Source organism: Epithele typhae (genome assembly GCF_022376455.1).
Source record: "Epithele typhae strain CBS 203.58 chromosome Unknown BXZ73scaffold_378, whole genome shotgun sequence".
NCBI classification, from domain to species: Eukaryota; Fungi; Basidiomycota; class Agaricomycetes; order Polyporales; family Epitheliaceae; genus Epithele; species Epithele typhae.
Genome location: NW_025954569.1, coordinates 1 through 15,084, shown reverse-complemented (window position 1 = coordinate 15,084; position 15,084 = coordinate 1). Strand labels below are relative to the sequence as shown.

Sequence of the window (15,084 nt, the reverse complement as noted above, 5' to 3'; positions counted from 1 at the left end):
CCTGCTGAACACGGCAGACCAGCACCCACACTAGCCTTGAGAAGCCGCCCGGTGACGCCATACGTTTGAGCACACGTTTGAGTGAGGATGGGAGTCCGAGTGAGCTATTTTGGTTTCGTGAGCACTATCTGTAAGGACGGGGGAAGGCATGCACACCTGTATATCTTGCCTCCATGCAAACGATACACCGAACTTCAAACCACGGAGTTACTGGGTATATTGGACTACATAGCAGAGTAAGAACACGTACATCGTAATCATTTGAGGTCGCCACGCAATCGAATGAGTGTCCGTGAACAGGTGGAAACCCGTCAAGGTATTATCCGTAGGATGGGATGGCAGAATAAACCGCAGAGGAAACTCAGACCAAGTGCAAATTCTTGATGACAATGCTGGGTGCCGTTGGATGTCTGCCGGCACTGATCGGAGACTGGCCCTCGGGATTCGGCAGCAAATGTTTGAGAGTTCTTATGACCGGGATTGAGTGCCGAATCCAGTTGTCAGCAAGAGAGTCTGCGTAAGCAGCTGGCCGACGGCCTGAGGCCATCAGAGTTCGCCACCGGAGCGCTCCGGGCGTACTCCGACTTGCCCAGGCTGCAATGGTGGGGGTCCATGAACGAGAGGGAAACGTCGGTGGGAGTCCACGAACGAGAGGGAAGCGTCGACGCTACCGAAGGCGTGGTGGAGAAAGAGGGGAGGTGGCGGTCGAAGGCGGGTGGTAGTACGAAAGCCGTTTGAGTCGGGCCGCCGGCGGGATGACATGTGAGGGGGCGCGTGATTATGTCAGTCGGCCGTAGGAATTGCCAAGACGAGGGCCCGAGACGGCGTTCTTTTTCAGCCAGAATGTACCACAACCACTGCGTCCCCCTTCCCCATCTCTTGCGCCCAGTGTGAGAGCTGACTTATATACGGCCCAGCCCCGCATCACTCTTCCCGCCCTCGCACTTTTTCCTCCTCCCCGCAGCCCCGGCCCTCTCCGCTCTAGACTAGCCTCCCTCCGGGCCAGAACAGGACCCTTTCCCTGCAAGAGATGCCGTACCACAGCCGTCCTTCGTGCATCGAAGACTCGCTCGCGGATCTCGAACTATTGGACTCCCTTATCGCCCCGGACCTCCCTGGCGCGGCAGACTTGCAGAAGAAGCACGGCTATAAGCGCCGGGACGCCGACCTCGACCCCCTCCTCCTCGGTGCCGCGGCCGCATACGGGCACGTCACCCGCAACCACTACGCCCACGACCTTTTCCCCGGAGTAGGAGATCCTCGCTCGGAAGGGGCATACGACTGGACGAAATGGCAGCCAGAGAGCGCGGCCGCGCGGAGCGAACGCAGACCTCGTCTCAAGTATGTTAGCCGCCAGGGGCCACGCTCGCAGAAAGCGCAAACGGAGGCCGGGCGGACAGCGACGGAACCATTACGGTGCGCAGACAACTTGCCGCTACCTGTTCCCAAGTCGCCAGTCGCCTCCACGTCCAACGCCGCACCCTCCCACCTCCCGCCAACCCCAGCCCTCGAGGTGAAATGCATGGCGCGCACCCGAGTCCCCACACCACACGGCCCCATCTTCCTCCACCTATACCACAACAACCGCGACAACAAGGAGCATCTGGCCATCGTTGTCGACCCCGCGCAGCTCCAGGATGAAACACCCATCGTTCCCCCCATTCGCAGTCGCACCCTGGACGCAATCTGGTCGGACTCGGAGACAGAGATGGACCGCATAACGCGCGGCGCGTACGTGGGCCGTCTCTCGGCCAGCTCCCAGCGACCATCGCGTCCACTCGCCGGAAACACCCCCGCGCAATCAAACACCATCCCTTCCCCGTTAATTCGCATACACTCGGAGTGCTTCACTGGCGAAACCATCGGCAGCATGCGCTGTGACTGCGGCGAGCAGCTCGACGAAGCCATCCGGCAGCTCGCCCAGCCCATCGCGCTCCCCTCGCCCGAAGATCCTGCCCGCACTATCTCCATCCCCGGGCGCGGCGCGGTCATCTACATGCGCCAGGAAGGCCGGGGCATTGGTCTGCTTTCCAAGATCCGCGCTTACAACCTCCAGGACCTCGGGCACGACACGGTCACTGCGAACCTCATGCTGGGCCACGGCGCGGACGAACGCGGGTACGCGATCGCGGGTGCCATCCTGCGCGACTTGGGCCTCGGGGCTGACGGGTCCGAGGGCGTGCGGATCTTGACGAACAACCCCGACAAGATGCGCGCGCTGGAGGGGGAGGGCATCCGGATCGTAGAGCGCGTCCCGATGGTCCCGCGCTCGTGGCAGCGTCGCCAGCAACACAAGCTGGGCGACCTGGCGGCGTCGCACGGGGACGAGGGGGAGCGCGGGATGGGTGCGACGATGATTGGCGCGGGCGAAGTGTATGGGGAGGACCTGGACAAGTATTTGCGGACGAAAGTACTGCGCATGGGGCACATGCTGCCTTTACTCTCGGATACCGCAGACGTATAACGTCGTCGGCTATTTATGGGTCCACGAGTAGACGTATACACCCTGATACTGTTGTAATTCCTGTCGCAAACAAACCACTAGATGTACCATTTGACATCACACGACTTCAGGCTTGTGAGGCGGCCGGAGATGGCGAGAACTGGCCCAACAAGAACAGATGATTTGGTCGAGCAGATGAGAAATTAAGTGGCCACCGAGCGTGATCTCGTGGATATTTACTTGTTAGAGTCATGGTCGTGGGGCGAAGGCATGATTGTCATATTCAGAGTAGACAGCAAAAATAACATTGCAAGGACAGTAGAAACGACATGAGCGGTGCGACATGACTGAGACATCTGGACAAAATAATCGCTCGACACTCTTGCCCCAAGAGCCAACCCATATTGGTGCTATCCATGGGTCCGACAGAATCTTCGCAGTCGTCCCACTTGACATAGAACTGGGTCTCGTCGTCTTCCGCGAGCGCCAGAACTCTCATCTTAGGTGCATCTTCTTCAGGCGGGTTTCAAGCTCAGTGAGAGTGGAACCTGGGGGGCGGGAGTGATTGTGTAGGGGCCCGAGGAGAACTATCTGGAGGGGTAATTGGCACATATGGCGTCCGCCACTGAGGCTTCTAGCGGGTGCGACATGCACAAGAAAGCCTTCAGTGCGTGGTCTGCAGCCAAGATGCGCTGGTGACTGGCCCTGAAGGCCTGGACCTTGCCGTCGCACTGCGTTGCAGAAACATTAGTTATGTCCACACCAGGATGATTGGGTGCCCAACCGTTTGCGCGCCAGCTTGCAGTTCTCCACCGGTGTCCCAAGAAGCTTTCGGAAAGGCTTTTCGATCTTGTACTCTTGAAGTATGAACATCGCGGATAGTGCGAAGTTGGCACGAAAAAACGCGGCTCGACGGGCGTGAGGATCCCTACTGAACAAACAAATGGAAGTACTCCTTGATGGTCATCGTCCGGATCTCCGCGTTCATGACGCTCAGTTACCCGTCGTAATCTTGGGCCCGATAAATTGAAAAGAGCCTACGTCCTTTACCTTCGTTTGAACTGGTTCTTCATTAGCACTGTCGCGCTCGACGGGTTCCTTCCAGCACGCCCCACGATCGACGTCGGCGGTGTTCATGTATCGGTTTCACCATCAAACAGGCTCTTCACACTGCTGAAGGTTGGGGGACGGAGGTGGAGATCATGAAGAAGATGCGGAGGAAGGTGATGTCGGACTCGCTTCAGGACTGTTGCTGGGCAGGCGCGCGGAGCGTCTCTGCCCCCGTGTACGGCTGCCGTGAACGTCCACCACCTCGCCGCACTGGACTCTGCCGCAAACCATGTCGATGTTCGACCCTCTCTCCGTCCCCAACTTCCCTCAAGAGGAGCCCCCGTGGCCCACCAGGCCGCACGACCCTAGCGACGTCATCCCCAACCTCCCTCGGCCTTCCCCAAATCACGAGTCGCGCGGTCCTCCTGCTGGCCTCTACGGCAAGGAGCCTCAGATCTACGGCCAGCCAGACTCAGGTCTCATTTCCCCCCGCATCAACCCTGCCTCCAATGGCACCAACTTCGAGAGGAAAGAGCCGTACTTGCGCGTGAGGATCACGACGCTGGACCGCAACAGGCGGGATGTCCTCATTAAATTCGACGCGCAGGTGCGTAATCCCCACCCCGGCCGGTTATCGCGACGCTGCTCGCAAGCCCGTGCTGACCATTGCCCACCCACTCCGGTCGCCACCGCCGCTGTCGCGCTACACTCGGACAGACGAACCTCTCAAACTTCACCGGGACGACGTACCGCAACGTCTCGCGCTCCTATTTCGAGTTCCAGCAGTTCTACGAAACCCTGATCCTGAACAACCCGCAGACGATCGTGCCCGCGCTGCCGCTCGCGCGCACGTCCGCGCCGACGGACGAGGAAGACGACCGGCTGGTGAAGATCATGCTTCAGCGCTGGTTCACGCGCGTGTGCGAGGACCCGATCCTGATACACGAAGAGGAGCTCCGGTCGTTCGTCGAGAGCGACTTCGGGTACCAGCCCACCCCCAGCACGCGCCGGAAGGCGTCGGGCGGTTCAGCCTCATGCGCCGCGGCGTGCCAGACGAGGACGAGGAGCTGCAGCGGGCGAGGTTCGAGCTGACGAAGCTCGAGGGCCAGTTCTTCGAGTCGGCGAAGGCGATCGACAAGCTCGCGCGGGCGAGGAAGTGTACGTCGTCTTTTCCTTTTGGGCTTGTTGTTCAGGGCTTTGGCAGGCGCAGAACGAATGGGGCTGACGGTCGTGTGCACAGCGATTGCAGTGGTGAAGGCGGAGATGGGCAATAAGCTCGTGAACGTGTCGAGCACGGAGGCGCACCCGCCCTCGGGAACGCGATGCAGAAGATTGGGAGGGTGTATCACAGTTTGGCGGATTTGGATCAGGCGCAGGGGATCAGCGAATGTGTTATCATTGGAGACTCTCTGGGCTACCAAGGTCTTAACGCCCGGTCTGCCAAGGAAACCCTGCAGCAACGGACGGCGGTTTTGGAGGAATACCAGGCAGCGGTCAAGGCCACCATATCCAAGCGGAGGAATATGGAGCGTTTGAAGAATAGCAGCAACATCAGCCCCCAGAGGGTAGACGAGGCACTGGAGGAAATGGAAGAGGTGCGTGACGGTAGTACCCTGAAAAGACCACCCACTGACTTTTGTTTAGGCGAACAAGTATGAGCAGATACTTGCGAGACGTGCTGAGGGCATATCCCAAAACCTTCATCGCGCTCTGGAACGTCACAGGCGTATAGTGACTGAAGACGTCACAGCTGCTTTGGTTGAACACGTCCGGTCGACCATCATGTACGAACGACAACATCTGCGCGAACTCGAAGCACTTCGACCCGAAGTGAGCGCCGCGGACAAGAAACATGTCCCCCAGAAGCCGGTAACCGCCCCTCGGCCTGCTTACGTCCCCCCTCTCGAAGACTTCTCCAACCCACCCATCCAACGTCCCGCCTCGAACCCACCGGTAGAATCTCGTCGTCCTCCCCCGCTAGCCCCTCCTCTCAGCGTGACCTCTTCCATGATCGCACCTTCACATGCACCTGCTCCCTCGTCGCACACGAATGGTTTCCCTCAAGGACCATTGTCCGCCGGCCCAGCGCCGGGCCGCGCGCCCATCCCACCCCAATCCCCAGGAGCGGGTCCTTCCTCTGCTGCGACCACAAGCGGATCCTTCGCGCGTCCTACCTCAGATGGGCCGCCGCTCGGTGGAAGACTGGTGGACGGCACCAGGTCGATGTTTGTCAAGCCACCGATGTCGCCCCTTGCCTCCACCGGACCTCCGAAGCCTCCTGGAACCGGACTTCCTCCCGTGCCGCCATCCAACCAGTCGGCACCCATCTCGCCACTGCACGCGTCCGGCCCTCCATCGGGCTCTTCGCACCCTCTTGGCGGCGGCGGAGACCCGCTGTCAGCGTCCACGTTCGTATCGTCCGCCATCCCCGGCCGTTCAAACTCCGTCTCCGCGACACTTGCCAACGACCTCGACCCGCTCGGGATGGCGCGGCCCGCGTACATGTCCGCGACGGTGCGAACGCCGACACGCCCACGGCTCGACGCTCGCGAGGCGGCGAGCAAGCTCGCCAACATGTTCTAGTTCCGTATGTCCGGAAGACAGTCGCCATGTTGTAATGTCCATACACTAGCTTCGGTACACTGTGGATGGCGTTAACGGAGGATCTCGACTCGGCCCACTCTCCCCACGGCGCCCGCTCTCCTTAGGAGATTCCTGCTTGCACGTCCTTGTGCCCTCGCGAGAAATTATTGTGGTTGTACAACAAGCGCCGGTGGGCGAGGCTGGGAGACGGCAGCGGCCGTTGCGTTGACGAGGTGTAGCCTCTCCTGACGGCCCCAAACGAACTGCCAACGTTCTGTAGTCGCGTTCCAAAAAGCATTCTCTTCGACTCTGAAGCGCAGTGTCTCGTTGCGTTCGGGAACGAAGGAGGATGCGAAGAGCTCGATGCTGTAGTACGTGTTGGGTAATATGGCAAGCTCGCCCAGGATTGGGACATTCTCTGGCAGGTTGATGAACCCTGGACCCCACATCAGATGTACAAGAGCGAATACTAGGAACAGCTTGACGTACCCATAACAGCTCCTGGCGCGTGCCCCCAGTCTCCTATCGGATGGCAATAGATCTGGCCTTCTATACCTTCCAGCGTGGTCTGGTTCAGGCTCTCTTGAAGGACTTGATTCCCAGTCTTCCCGGCAACCATCTTGTCTAAAACAATTTCTTGCATGCGGTTGGCCTTCTTCAGACCTTCCTTGAGACCGACGGGAGCGTCTGTCTCGTTCACTGAGGTTCGCAGGACGTACGCCATATGCTGTACGTCAGTATTCATGCCCATGGCGGTGATGCCAAAGTCGACATGTAAGAGATCTCCCTCTTGAATGATGTCCTTGGTCCCAGACCATCCGGGGAACGACTCGGGTACGATCACCGACACACGAGGGTGGTTCCACGTCGTCACATTCAGCAGCAGCATCTTTTCGCGGTACCACCACTCGACGTCCTGCGCACACCCTTCCAGTGAGCTTCGAGCGATGTCGCGCGCGCAGCCGGTGCGAGAAACCCACCTCAGTCGTCGTCACTCCCGGCACGACCACCCGCTCGCTGAACGCCTCTTCGATCAAGGCCCAGGTCGTCTCCTGCAGCTTCCGGTAGTACGCGAGCTGGCCCGGCACGCGCGCGGCGACGTACTCGATCGCGAGCATCGGCTCGTTCACTGCGCGCTCCATCCAGCGCTCGCCGAGCCCGCCCGCGAGCGCCTCGTACTCGCCGACGTGCAGCCCCCGGCGGCGCCGACGTCCCGGTCGGTGTTGAGCGCGATGCGGCGGGGCGCGAGCGCGGCGAGCGCGGCTCGGAGCTCGGGCCAGACCGCGCCCGTGTTGTCCACCCAGCGGAGCGGGTTCGTGTTCGGACGCCCGGGGACGAGCGCGGAGGAGGAGGCGTTTCGGTGGAAGAGGAGGACGGTGCGGCGGTGGGCGGCGTACTCGGTCGCGTCCTTGACGGACCACCAGAGGGTGTCCTCTGCGAGCTCGCGCTGGCTCGTCTGCAGTCGGCACGGGGACGGGTGGGCATGATGGGGTGCAGGGAGAGGTGGAAGACGAGCTTACCAGCCAGACGCCGATGCCGTACTTGGTGAGCAGGGCGGGGATGTTGGCGAGGCGCGCGTCGCGCCAGCCGTCGAGAATCTCGGCCTGTTCGCGCAAGGAGGGCAGGCGGACATAGCGCGAGGGGGCGCTGGGGTGGAATTGGGCGTGCGCTACGCCGGAGGTGAAGAGCAGTGTGGACACGAGCGTGCACCACAGCTTCATATCAGGGATTCGGGAACTCCGAGCGGCGAGCTCGGGGTTTCGCAAGAGGTAGTGTTGCGTGCGCGGTGTCGCGGACCTCCGTCGACTCGGAGGACAGCAGTGTGAGGGGGGTGTAGTCGATTTTAGTCGACGCCGTCAGTGGGACGCTGCAGCCTTGTTCTCACCAGCTGCCGCACGGGTCGGTCTCAATCCGCGGGCGGCTCTCTGCGGGAGTCCCCGGGAGCGCTAATGGAGGTCTGCCGGAACCACCACTCGCCGTACAAGAGCACTCCGGCTCATCACCTCTATCCCCGGCGGGCGCACTGTCCGACATATTGAAAATCGCAAGCGCGACCCCTTGGTGAACGCGGAATTTCATCAGCCGAGATACCCGCGCCCTAGATCTAGTATCGCTCCACGTCTGCAGGCAGTACGTATAGTTGGTCGTACTTGTGCTTGTATGCTCACTAGCTTGGGGCCCCAGGCATATTAGCAGCACATTACGCATTGCTGGGGTGCATCTCCCATCGTTCGCACTGCTAAGGAAGAGGGACATGATAGTCATCGGCCATGTGAATCGGTCATGACTGCTGCATCGCCGGTGCTCGTTTCGTTGTTCACGCGGTGGCATGAGCCCTGAACGAGAATCTCACAGGGCTGTGGTGCTGTCGCCGCCCGAACATCTCGGGCGGTGAATGATATCGGGAAGGATATGAAAAGCATGCCGTTCACGTATATGGTCGTTGCTCCAGCCGCGACACCACGCTTCGCCCCGTCTTTCTCTTCCTCGATCATCTCGGTTTCTCCTCCTCTTGCTCTTTTTGAAAATACATGTCGGGGAACACTATCATTGCGGACGACCAGGATCCAGCCGGGCCCGGGGCGATCAACTACACGTCGGGCGAGTGGATCTCGCAGAAGGCCCAGAACACTTGGCAGAATACCATTACAGCAGGATTTACAGGAGCAAACGCAACGTTCAGTTTCGACGGTAAGACCTTCTTACCGCGCCGCCACAACTCGTCATTGATGGCGGATGCCCAGGCGTCGCTGTGGCCGTTCTGGGTCAAGCCACCACAATTGACGGCGTCAACCCTCCCCAAGTGCAATTCAGTCTGGACGGGCAGGACCTCGGTATCCTCTCAGTACCCAACAATGGCTCTACTTCTTACCCTGTTGTCTGGCTTAAACTGGAGTCACTGAAATCCGGGACACACTTGCTGGATATGAGTGTTGTTTTGGCCAACGACAGCTATCCTTTCTACTTGGACGCGGTCGCATACCAGCCAGCGGCAGGAGTCTCCGCCACTGGGGCTCAAATTGCGACCTCAGCAGCTCTCCCACCGGCTGTTACCACCGTCGTCGGCACCCAATCCTCCAGCAGCTCTGGCACACCCGTCGGCGCCATCGTCGGCGGTGTCGTCGGCGGTGTCGCCGTGATCGTCGGGGCCGTCCTCGCCGTCTGGTGCCTCTACTTGCGCCGCGGGCGCCGCGGCAGCAAGCCATTCTTCTACGCCTCTCGCGTCCATCCAGGGGACCTTCTTGAGGAGGACCATCACGGTAAGCCCCGTCTCTACTCTTCCCGTATCGTCGTTCTAACGCCCTTACCTCAGAGGTCAAGCCGACTCCCTACCCCCAATCAACCTCTCCTTCAACGTACACCGCCAACATCGCCCCCTCCCCCGGCCCCCAGTCCGTTTTCAGCGCCTCCAGCGGGGGGAAACCTCCCCTCCTGCGCCTGGGCACCTTCAGCGACGCCCGCCAGCCGCAGTCGTTCAGCGACTACGCCACTTCTGAGGTCGGCGGTGGCCCGTCGGCGAGCGACTGGAGCGCGAGCTCGTCCTCACAGCTTGGGCTCGCGGCGGGCTCTCGCCTGCCGGTGCGCACGAGCCCGAACCAACTCGGGCGGAGCAAGGCAGCGGAGGCGGGGATACTGAGCGTGCCACAGGAGGTGACGTACAACGCGGACTCGGGCGTCCGCTTCGACGCGAACGGGCAGTCCGTCGCCGCCGCGGGCTCGTCGTCGTCGTCGTCGGCGGCGGCGGCGACGGGGCAGGCGCTTGCAGCACAGGAGCTGACGGACGTGCCGCCGTCGTACAGCGCTACATGAAGTTGGCGGTGGTTTTGTTGTTGATTGCGCTGTTCCTGGCGAAGCGTTTAATCGTTTTCATTAGCATATCGTTGCGATACCACTAATATTCTCCTATGCGGCGCTACAGTCGCTGTATTGCTACATGAAGTCCCTCAATTGTGTCTACTCGATACGGTCTAAGGGCGGTGAGCGCCTCTGCGGAGCAGACTTAACATCCCTTTGTCGTGCGCGTAAGTAATCGGAGAGTGGTCGTCAATGCCGTCCACCGGGAACACCTGCTTCGACAATCGGCCTGGATAGCGCACCTCGCCCTCCCGACCCGCCCAGTCAAAGTCGATGATCCTCACCCTGCCTTCAACACCCTGCTCCCAGCCGTGCAAGAGCAAGATGTTCGGCGGGCGCAGATCTCCATGAACCATCCCGTTGTCATACAGGATCTTCATCGCGCGCTCAACCTCGGGCGCGGCGGCGCTCTGCCACTCCGGCTCGAACGCGGGGACGCCCTCCACGTGCTCCATGACGACCATCTCGTGGCCGTGGTAGTCCTCCCCAGGCCAGACGGCGCCGTGGTAGAGCAGGGCAGGCGCCAGGCCGGCCTCCGCGAGTAGCTCGTGCGCCCGGACGCCGTACCGTTCCGCGAACTTGACGACAACGTGGCGCGGCTCCGGCACGTCCAGGCGCGCGAGAAACACGGTGGAGCTTTCGCCGGGCTTTTTCAGCACGTCGATATAAGTAAGGTTCACGGGACGACCGTCTGGCGCTGAGTACCGAGTGGCGAGAGGGAAGAAGCGATATGCGTCTGTCGTCGGGAGAGGAAGGTCAGTGTAGAACGTGTGCAGGCGTTCGAGTGCGAGCTTGAGGGCGTAGAGGACCCGCGCGTTCTCCAGGAGCACTTCCCCGTCACGGTGGTGGTCCTGCGAGAGCCAGATGTCTCTCAAGTGTTGTACGATGGGCTTGCCCGTGATCATGATACCCGAGATGGAGATGTGCGGGCCGTCGACGCCGATCACGAAGGAGGGCGTGAAGCAGCTGTTAAGGATCGTCTGCGAACGTAAGACCGGATGGACAGACGATGGCCTGAATGGAAAGGCTCGCCTTTTGTTCGACTTCGCACCAATGCGCTATGTGCGCGGATGTCGAGCGGAGAGCGCCAGTCCCCGATTCTGTACCAAGCTCAATCGTAGCTAGCGAAGCGGTGCCGGAAAATGGGGGAGGAACAGCGGAAGGAATGAAGTAGCCCGGACGTTTTCGCTTGACCGTCTTGTCGGAAGGTTGCTGGAGAGAGAAGCCGAGCAGAGCGGAGAGAAGCCGACAAATTCCGTCTTCGGGTTCCCACACGTCAGGGAAGATGTGAGATCCTGCGTGCACGAGCTTTGCAGTTGTCCTGACGAAGTCTTCAGGGACAGAGAGATTACGCTCTGGAGACAGACGCTTGAAGGTGGCGAAAGCGGGGTGGAAGATCTCGAGTGGAGGCGGGAGGGGATTTACGGCAATACTTGTGCGACGACCGTCGATGATAGCGCCCGGACCGCAGTGAGTTCGATGATATTGGGAAGCAGGGCAGTCTTGAGACGGAGCGCTGTAGTCTTTGGCTCTCACCGTCCGTCGAAACCCTAAAGGCAAAGACGCCATTCGTCAGCCTACAGTGTCGAGTGGCACTGATGCACGAATCACAAACTCTTCATCATATCGTTGAGTATATTTCCGTCTTCTTTCTCGTCCTCATCTTCACGACACCGCAACTTCTTGAAGCCCAGAGGTGGAACGATGTTGACCACAAGAGCACATGTCGTGTCAGGTTGTTGTGAGGGCTCAATGGCAAGGCCTCCCTGGATGGAGTCGTCATCCAACTCCGACATGAGGGCAGTGATATTGTCGCAGAACATGCGCGGGTCGTAGTCGTGGACGACGAGGAGCGATTGCAGACGTGGTCCGTGAGTGGCGTACATGGCATCCTTCGGCTGATTATAACGCTTCGATGCAAGACCGAGGGGACGGAGAACAATTGCAGCTCACTTTGTATATCGGAAGTCGAGATGTGTCAGGTTGTCCTACCACCTGGGACACAGCGATAAGAAGGTCCAGGTAGTCGGCGTCTGACGGGACGGTGACCGCGTCAGGTCGAAGGCTACGCAGTAACGCAATACCCGGCCCTCGACCGTAAATATAGGGATGTTGAGCTCCATGTGCAAAGAAGAGACGAAGCAATGCAGGTGGCTGTTGGCGTACATCAACGTATTCAAAGCGCCCACCGCAGCGTCTTCGTCGCGCGTCTCAACGGCCCCGAAGGTCGCGAGGTCGTCATCAAGTTCATCGAGCATGACCATTATGTACATGGAGACATCCGGCCCCCCAACGTCTTACTCCTGGATGGTTGGAAGAATGCGTCCTCCAGGGCCCGGAAGAACAAGTACGTGAGGATTGCTGATTTCGATTGGGCAGGGACGATCGGCGAGGCGCGATACCCTTGCAACCTCTCGCCCGACGCGGATGGGGTCTCAGACTATGCGATCATCCCCATCAAGCACGACATGGATATGGTGGAACTGATGGAGAAGGGGGAGCATACGTCTTAGTCGTCTAGAAAGTGGGAGCCGGGGAGAAGTAGTCTCGTGGCACTGTGAGCGGGTTTGCGAGACCACTAATCTTCTTCTAGTATGCCGCTGTACGGATTACAGTCGCTGCATTGTTACGTATCCCATGTTTCTGGTCCCAGTCGGTCCTTACGCTAGACACCATCCCACATATTATGTATACAAAGGTCCAGAATCGACATTGTACGCAAGCCTTGCGCTATCATGGCTGCTATCGGAGCTTACAATAGTACAAGTTTGCGTTAGACGTACAAGGTTTTCACAGCAGCCCCTTGAGGATCTCCACCACCTTGTCGCCCAGCTCCTTTGTCGAAACGCTACCACCCAGATCTGCCGTACGAAGCTCGAAGCCACCAGAGGGCTTGTCGTCGAGGGCCTTGCGCACAGACGTTTCAATAGCTTGTGCGTACTTTTCGAGACCGAGAGAGTAGCGGAGAAGCATAGCAGCACTGAGGATGGTGCCAATGGGGTTCGCGATCCCCTTGCCGGTAATGTCGGGTGCCGATCCGTGAATGGGCTCGTAGAGACCGGGAGTGGACTTGAAGTCCGGAGACAGGGCATCGGAAACCGAGGGCGCTCCGGCCAGGGAGGCCGAAGGGAGAAGGCCGAGTGATCCAGGAATGACGCTGGACTCGTCGGAAAGGCTGTCGCATCCGCCGTCAGCACCACCATCTGGGGACACGAACAGACGACGCACATGTCGCCGAACAGGTTCTCCGTGACGATCACGCCGTTGAGCTTTTTGGGGTTCGCGACGATGAGCATCGCGGCCGAGTCGACGAGCTGGTGCTCGAGCTGGAGCTGGGGGTACTCGGCCTGGAGGGTCTCGGAGACGACCTTGCGCCAGAGCCGGGAGCTCGCGAGCACGTTCGCCTTGTCGATCGACGTCACCGGCAGGGGCGGGTTCGCCTGCATCGCGATCTGCGCGGCGACGCGCGTGATCCGCTGCACCTCGCCCACGGAGTAGACCATGGTGTCCCAGGCGGAGTCGGCGTCGGGGCCCGCGCCCGCGCCGAGCTCCTTGCGCGCGCCGAAGTACGCGCCGCCGATGAGCTCGCGGACGACGATGATGTCGACGCCCTCGGCGACGGACGGCTTGAGGGGCGAGTTCGCGAGGAGGGAGTCGGACGCGAAGTTGGCGGGCCGGATGTTGGCGTAGAGGCCGAGGGCTTTGCGGAGGGCGAGGAGGCCCTGCTCGGGGCGCACCTTGCTGTTCACGCCCCACTTAGGGCCGCCGATGGAACCTGGCGCGGAGCGTCAAGGGGGGTTGGGCGGAAAGGCGAGAAGGGGAGGACGGACCCATGAGGATCGCATCGGCCTCTTGGCAGGCCTTGAGCGTGGACGCGGGGAGGGGCTCGCCGGTCGCGTCGATGGCGCAGCCGCCGAACTGGTGGGTCTCGAGCTTGAGCTCGATGTCGCCCGAGGCGGCGGAGACGACCTCGAGCACGCGCACTGCTTCAGCGACGACCTCGGGGCCTGGCGCAGAGCTCGGTGAGCGCGGCGGGGGGCGATGAGCAGAAAAGGCGCACGCACCGATGCCATCTCCGGGGAGGACGACCACACGGAATCTGGGTGACATCAGCGTCTGGATCAGGGCGCGCGGCTCAGGCGGGCGCACGGACTCACGATTTCTTCGCCATCGCTGCCAGTCGGGGGGCGGGGTAGTGGAGGTCGTTGAAGCAGACAACTTCCCCGGGCTGGTCGACGGCGAGGGTCGTCTTTCGGCGATCGACTCCTCCGTCGGCCGCCAAGTCCGATCCAATGCACCGTCGTCCACACGTGATCCGCTATTTTCTCTTCTCCCTCTCCGAATCTGTCGGGGTCGGCCCAATGACCATGGCTGCTCTCTCCTCCACCCCCACTGCTGCCCCGAGCACCCCAAAATTCGCCTGCAAGCAACTCGTGCTGGATGCAGGACCGCTTCTCTCGCTTTCGCCTTTGCGGGGGCTCGCGGAAACCTTCTACACCGTCCCCAGGTCCTGGACGAGCTCAAGGACAAGCGAGCGCGTGAACACTTCGAACGGCTCGCGTTGTCCGCGGGGGTGAGAATAGAAATCAAGGCACCGCTGTCTACGTCGGTTGCCCATGGTGCGTCGTTCTGCGTGGTGGCCGGCAGGACGCTGAGATGCGATCCCAGTGATCCAATGGGCCAAGAAGACTGGAGACTACTCCGTGCTCTCCACGCCGGATCTGTGCGTCCTTGCTCTCACTTACGAGCTCGACGAAAAAGCGAAGGCATCCGCACGGGTCCTGGAGACGAACCCCGAGGTGACGCCATCGGAGGAGCTAGTCCCGGCTCCAGAGAGCTCACCGGTTCCGGCGGAGGCCCAGCCAGACGATAATGTGGAAAGTGCGCCTGAAGACGCTGCCGAGTCTGAGGCGGAGGAGCCCCCTCTGACCCCTACCGAAAACGGCGACTCTCAAGATGCGATCTCTGAGGACCTTGAGGAGCGCGAACCTTTGGACGTCGAACTGCAGCCTATCCAGGACGACGATCTCACTACACCTGTTTCCAGTTCCCCACACAAACCTGAAGCTCCACCAGTAGAGCCAACAGCAGACGACGCGGAGGCGGAGCCATCTATGATGACCCATCAGACGAAGACGACGGTGAAGGCGAGT

At 60.6% G+C, this 15,084-nt stretch overlaps 2 protein-coding genes across 2 annotated transcripts; one reads left to right on the top strand and one right to left on the bottom strand.

Annotated features, from left to right (window-relative positions):
* Positions 1-10,044: 10,044 nt before the first annotated feature.
* Positions 10,045-11,500, bottom strand: BXZ73DRAFT_60923 (uncharacterized protein; the record flags this gene model as incomplete). The annotated part of the gene is made up of 2 exons (XM_048021715.1): positions 10,045-10,911; positions 10,940-11,500. The coding sequence occupies 2 exons, from the start codon at positions 11,498-11,500 to the stop codon at positions 10,045-10,047; spliced, it is 1,428 nt and encodes a 475-aa protein (XP_047870621.1).
* Positions 11,501-12,195: 695 nt separating this feature from the next.
* Positions 12,196-12,414, top strand: BXZ73DRAFT_5072 (uncharacterized protein; the record flags this gene model as incomplete). The annotated part of the gene is made up of 1 exon (XM_048020490.1): positions 12,196-12,414. A coding segment is annotated over one exon (219 nt), but the record flags the coding sequence as incomplete, so codon positions are not given.
* Between the last annotated feature and the right edge of the window lie 2,670 nt (positions 12,415-15,084).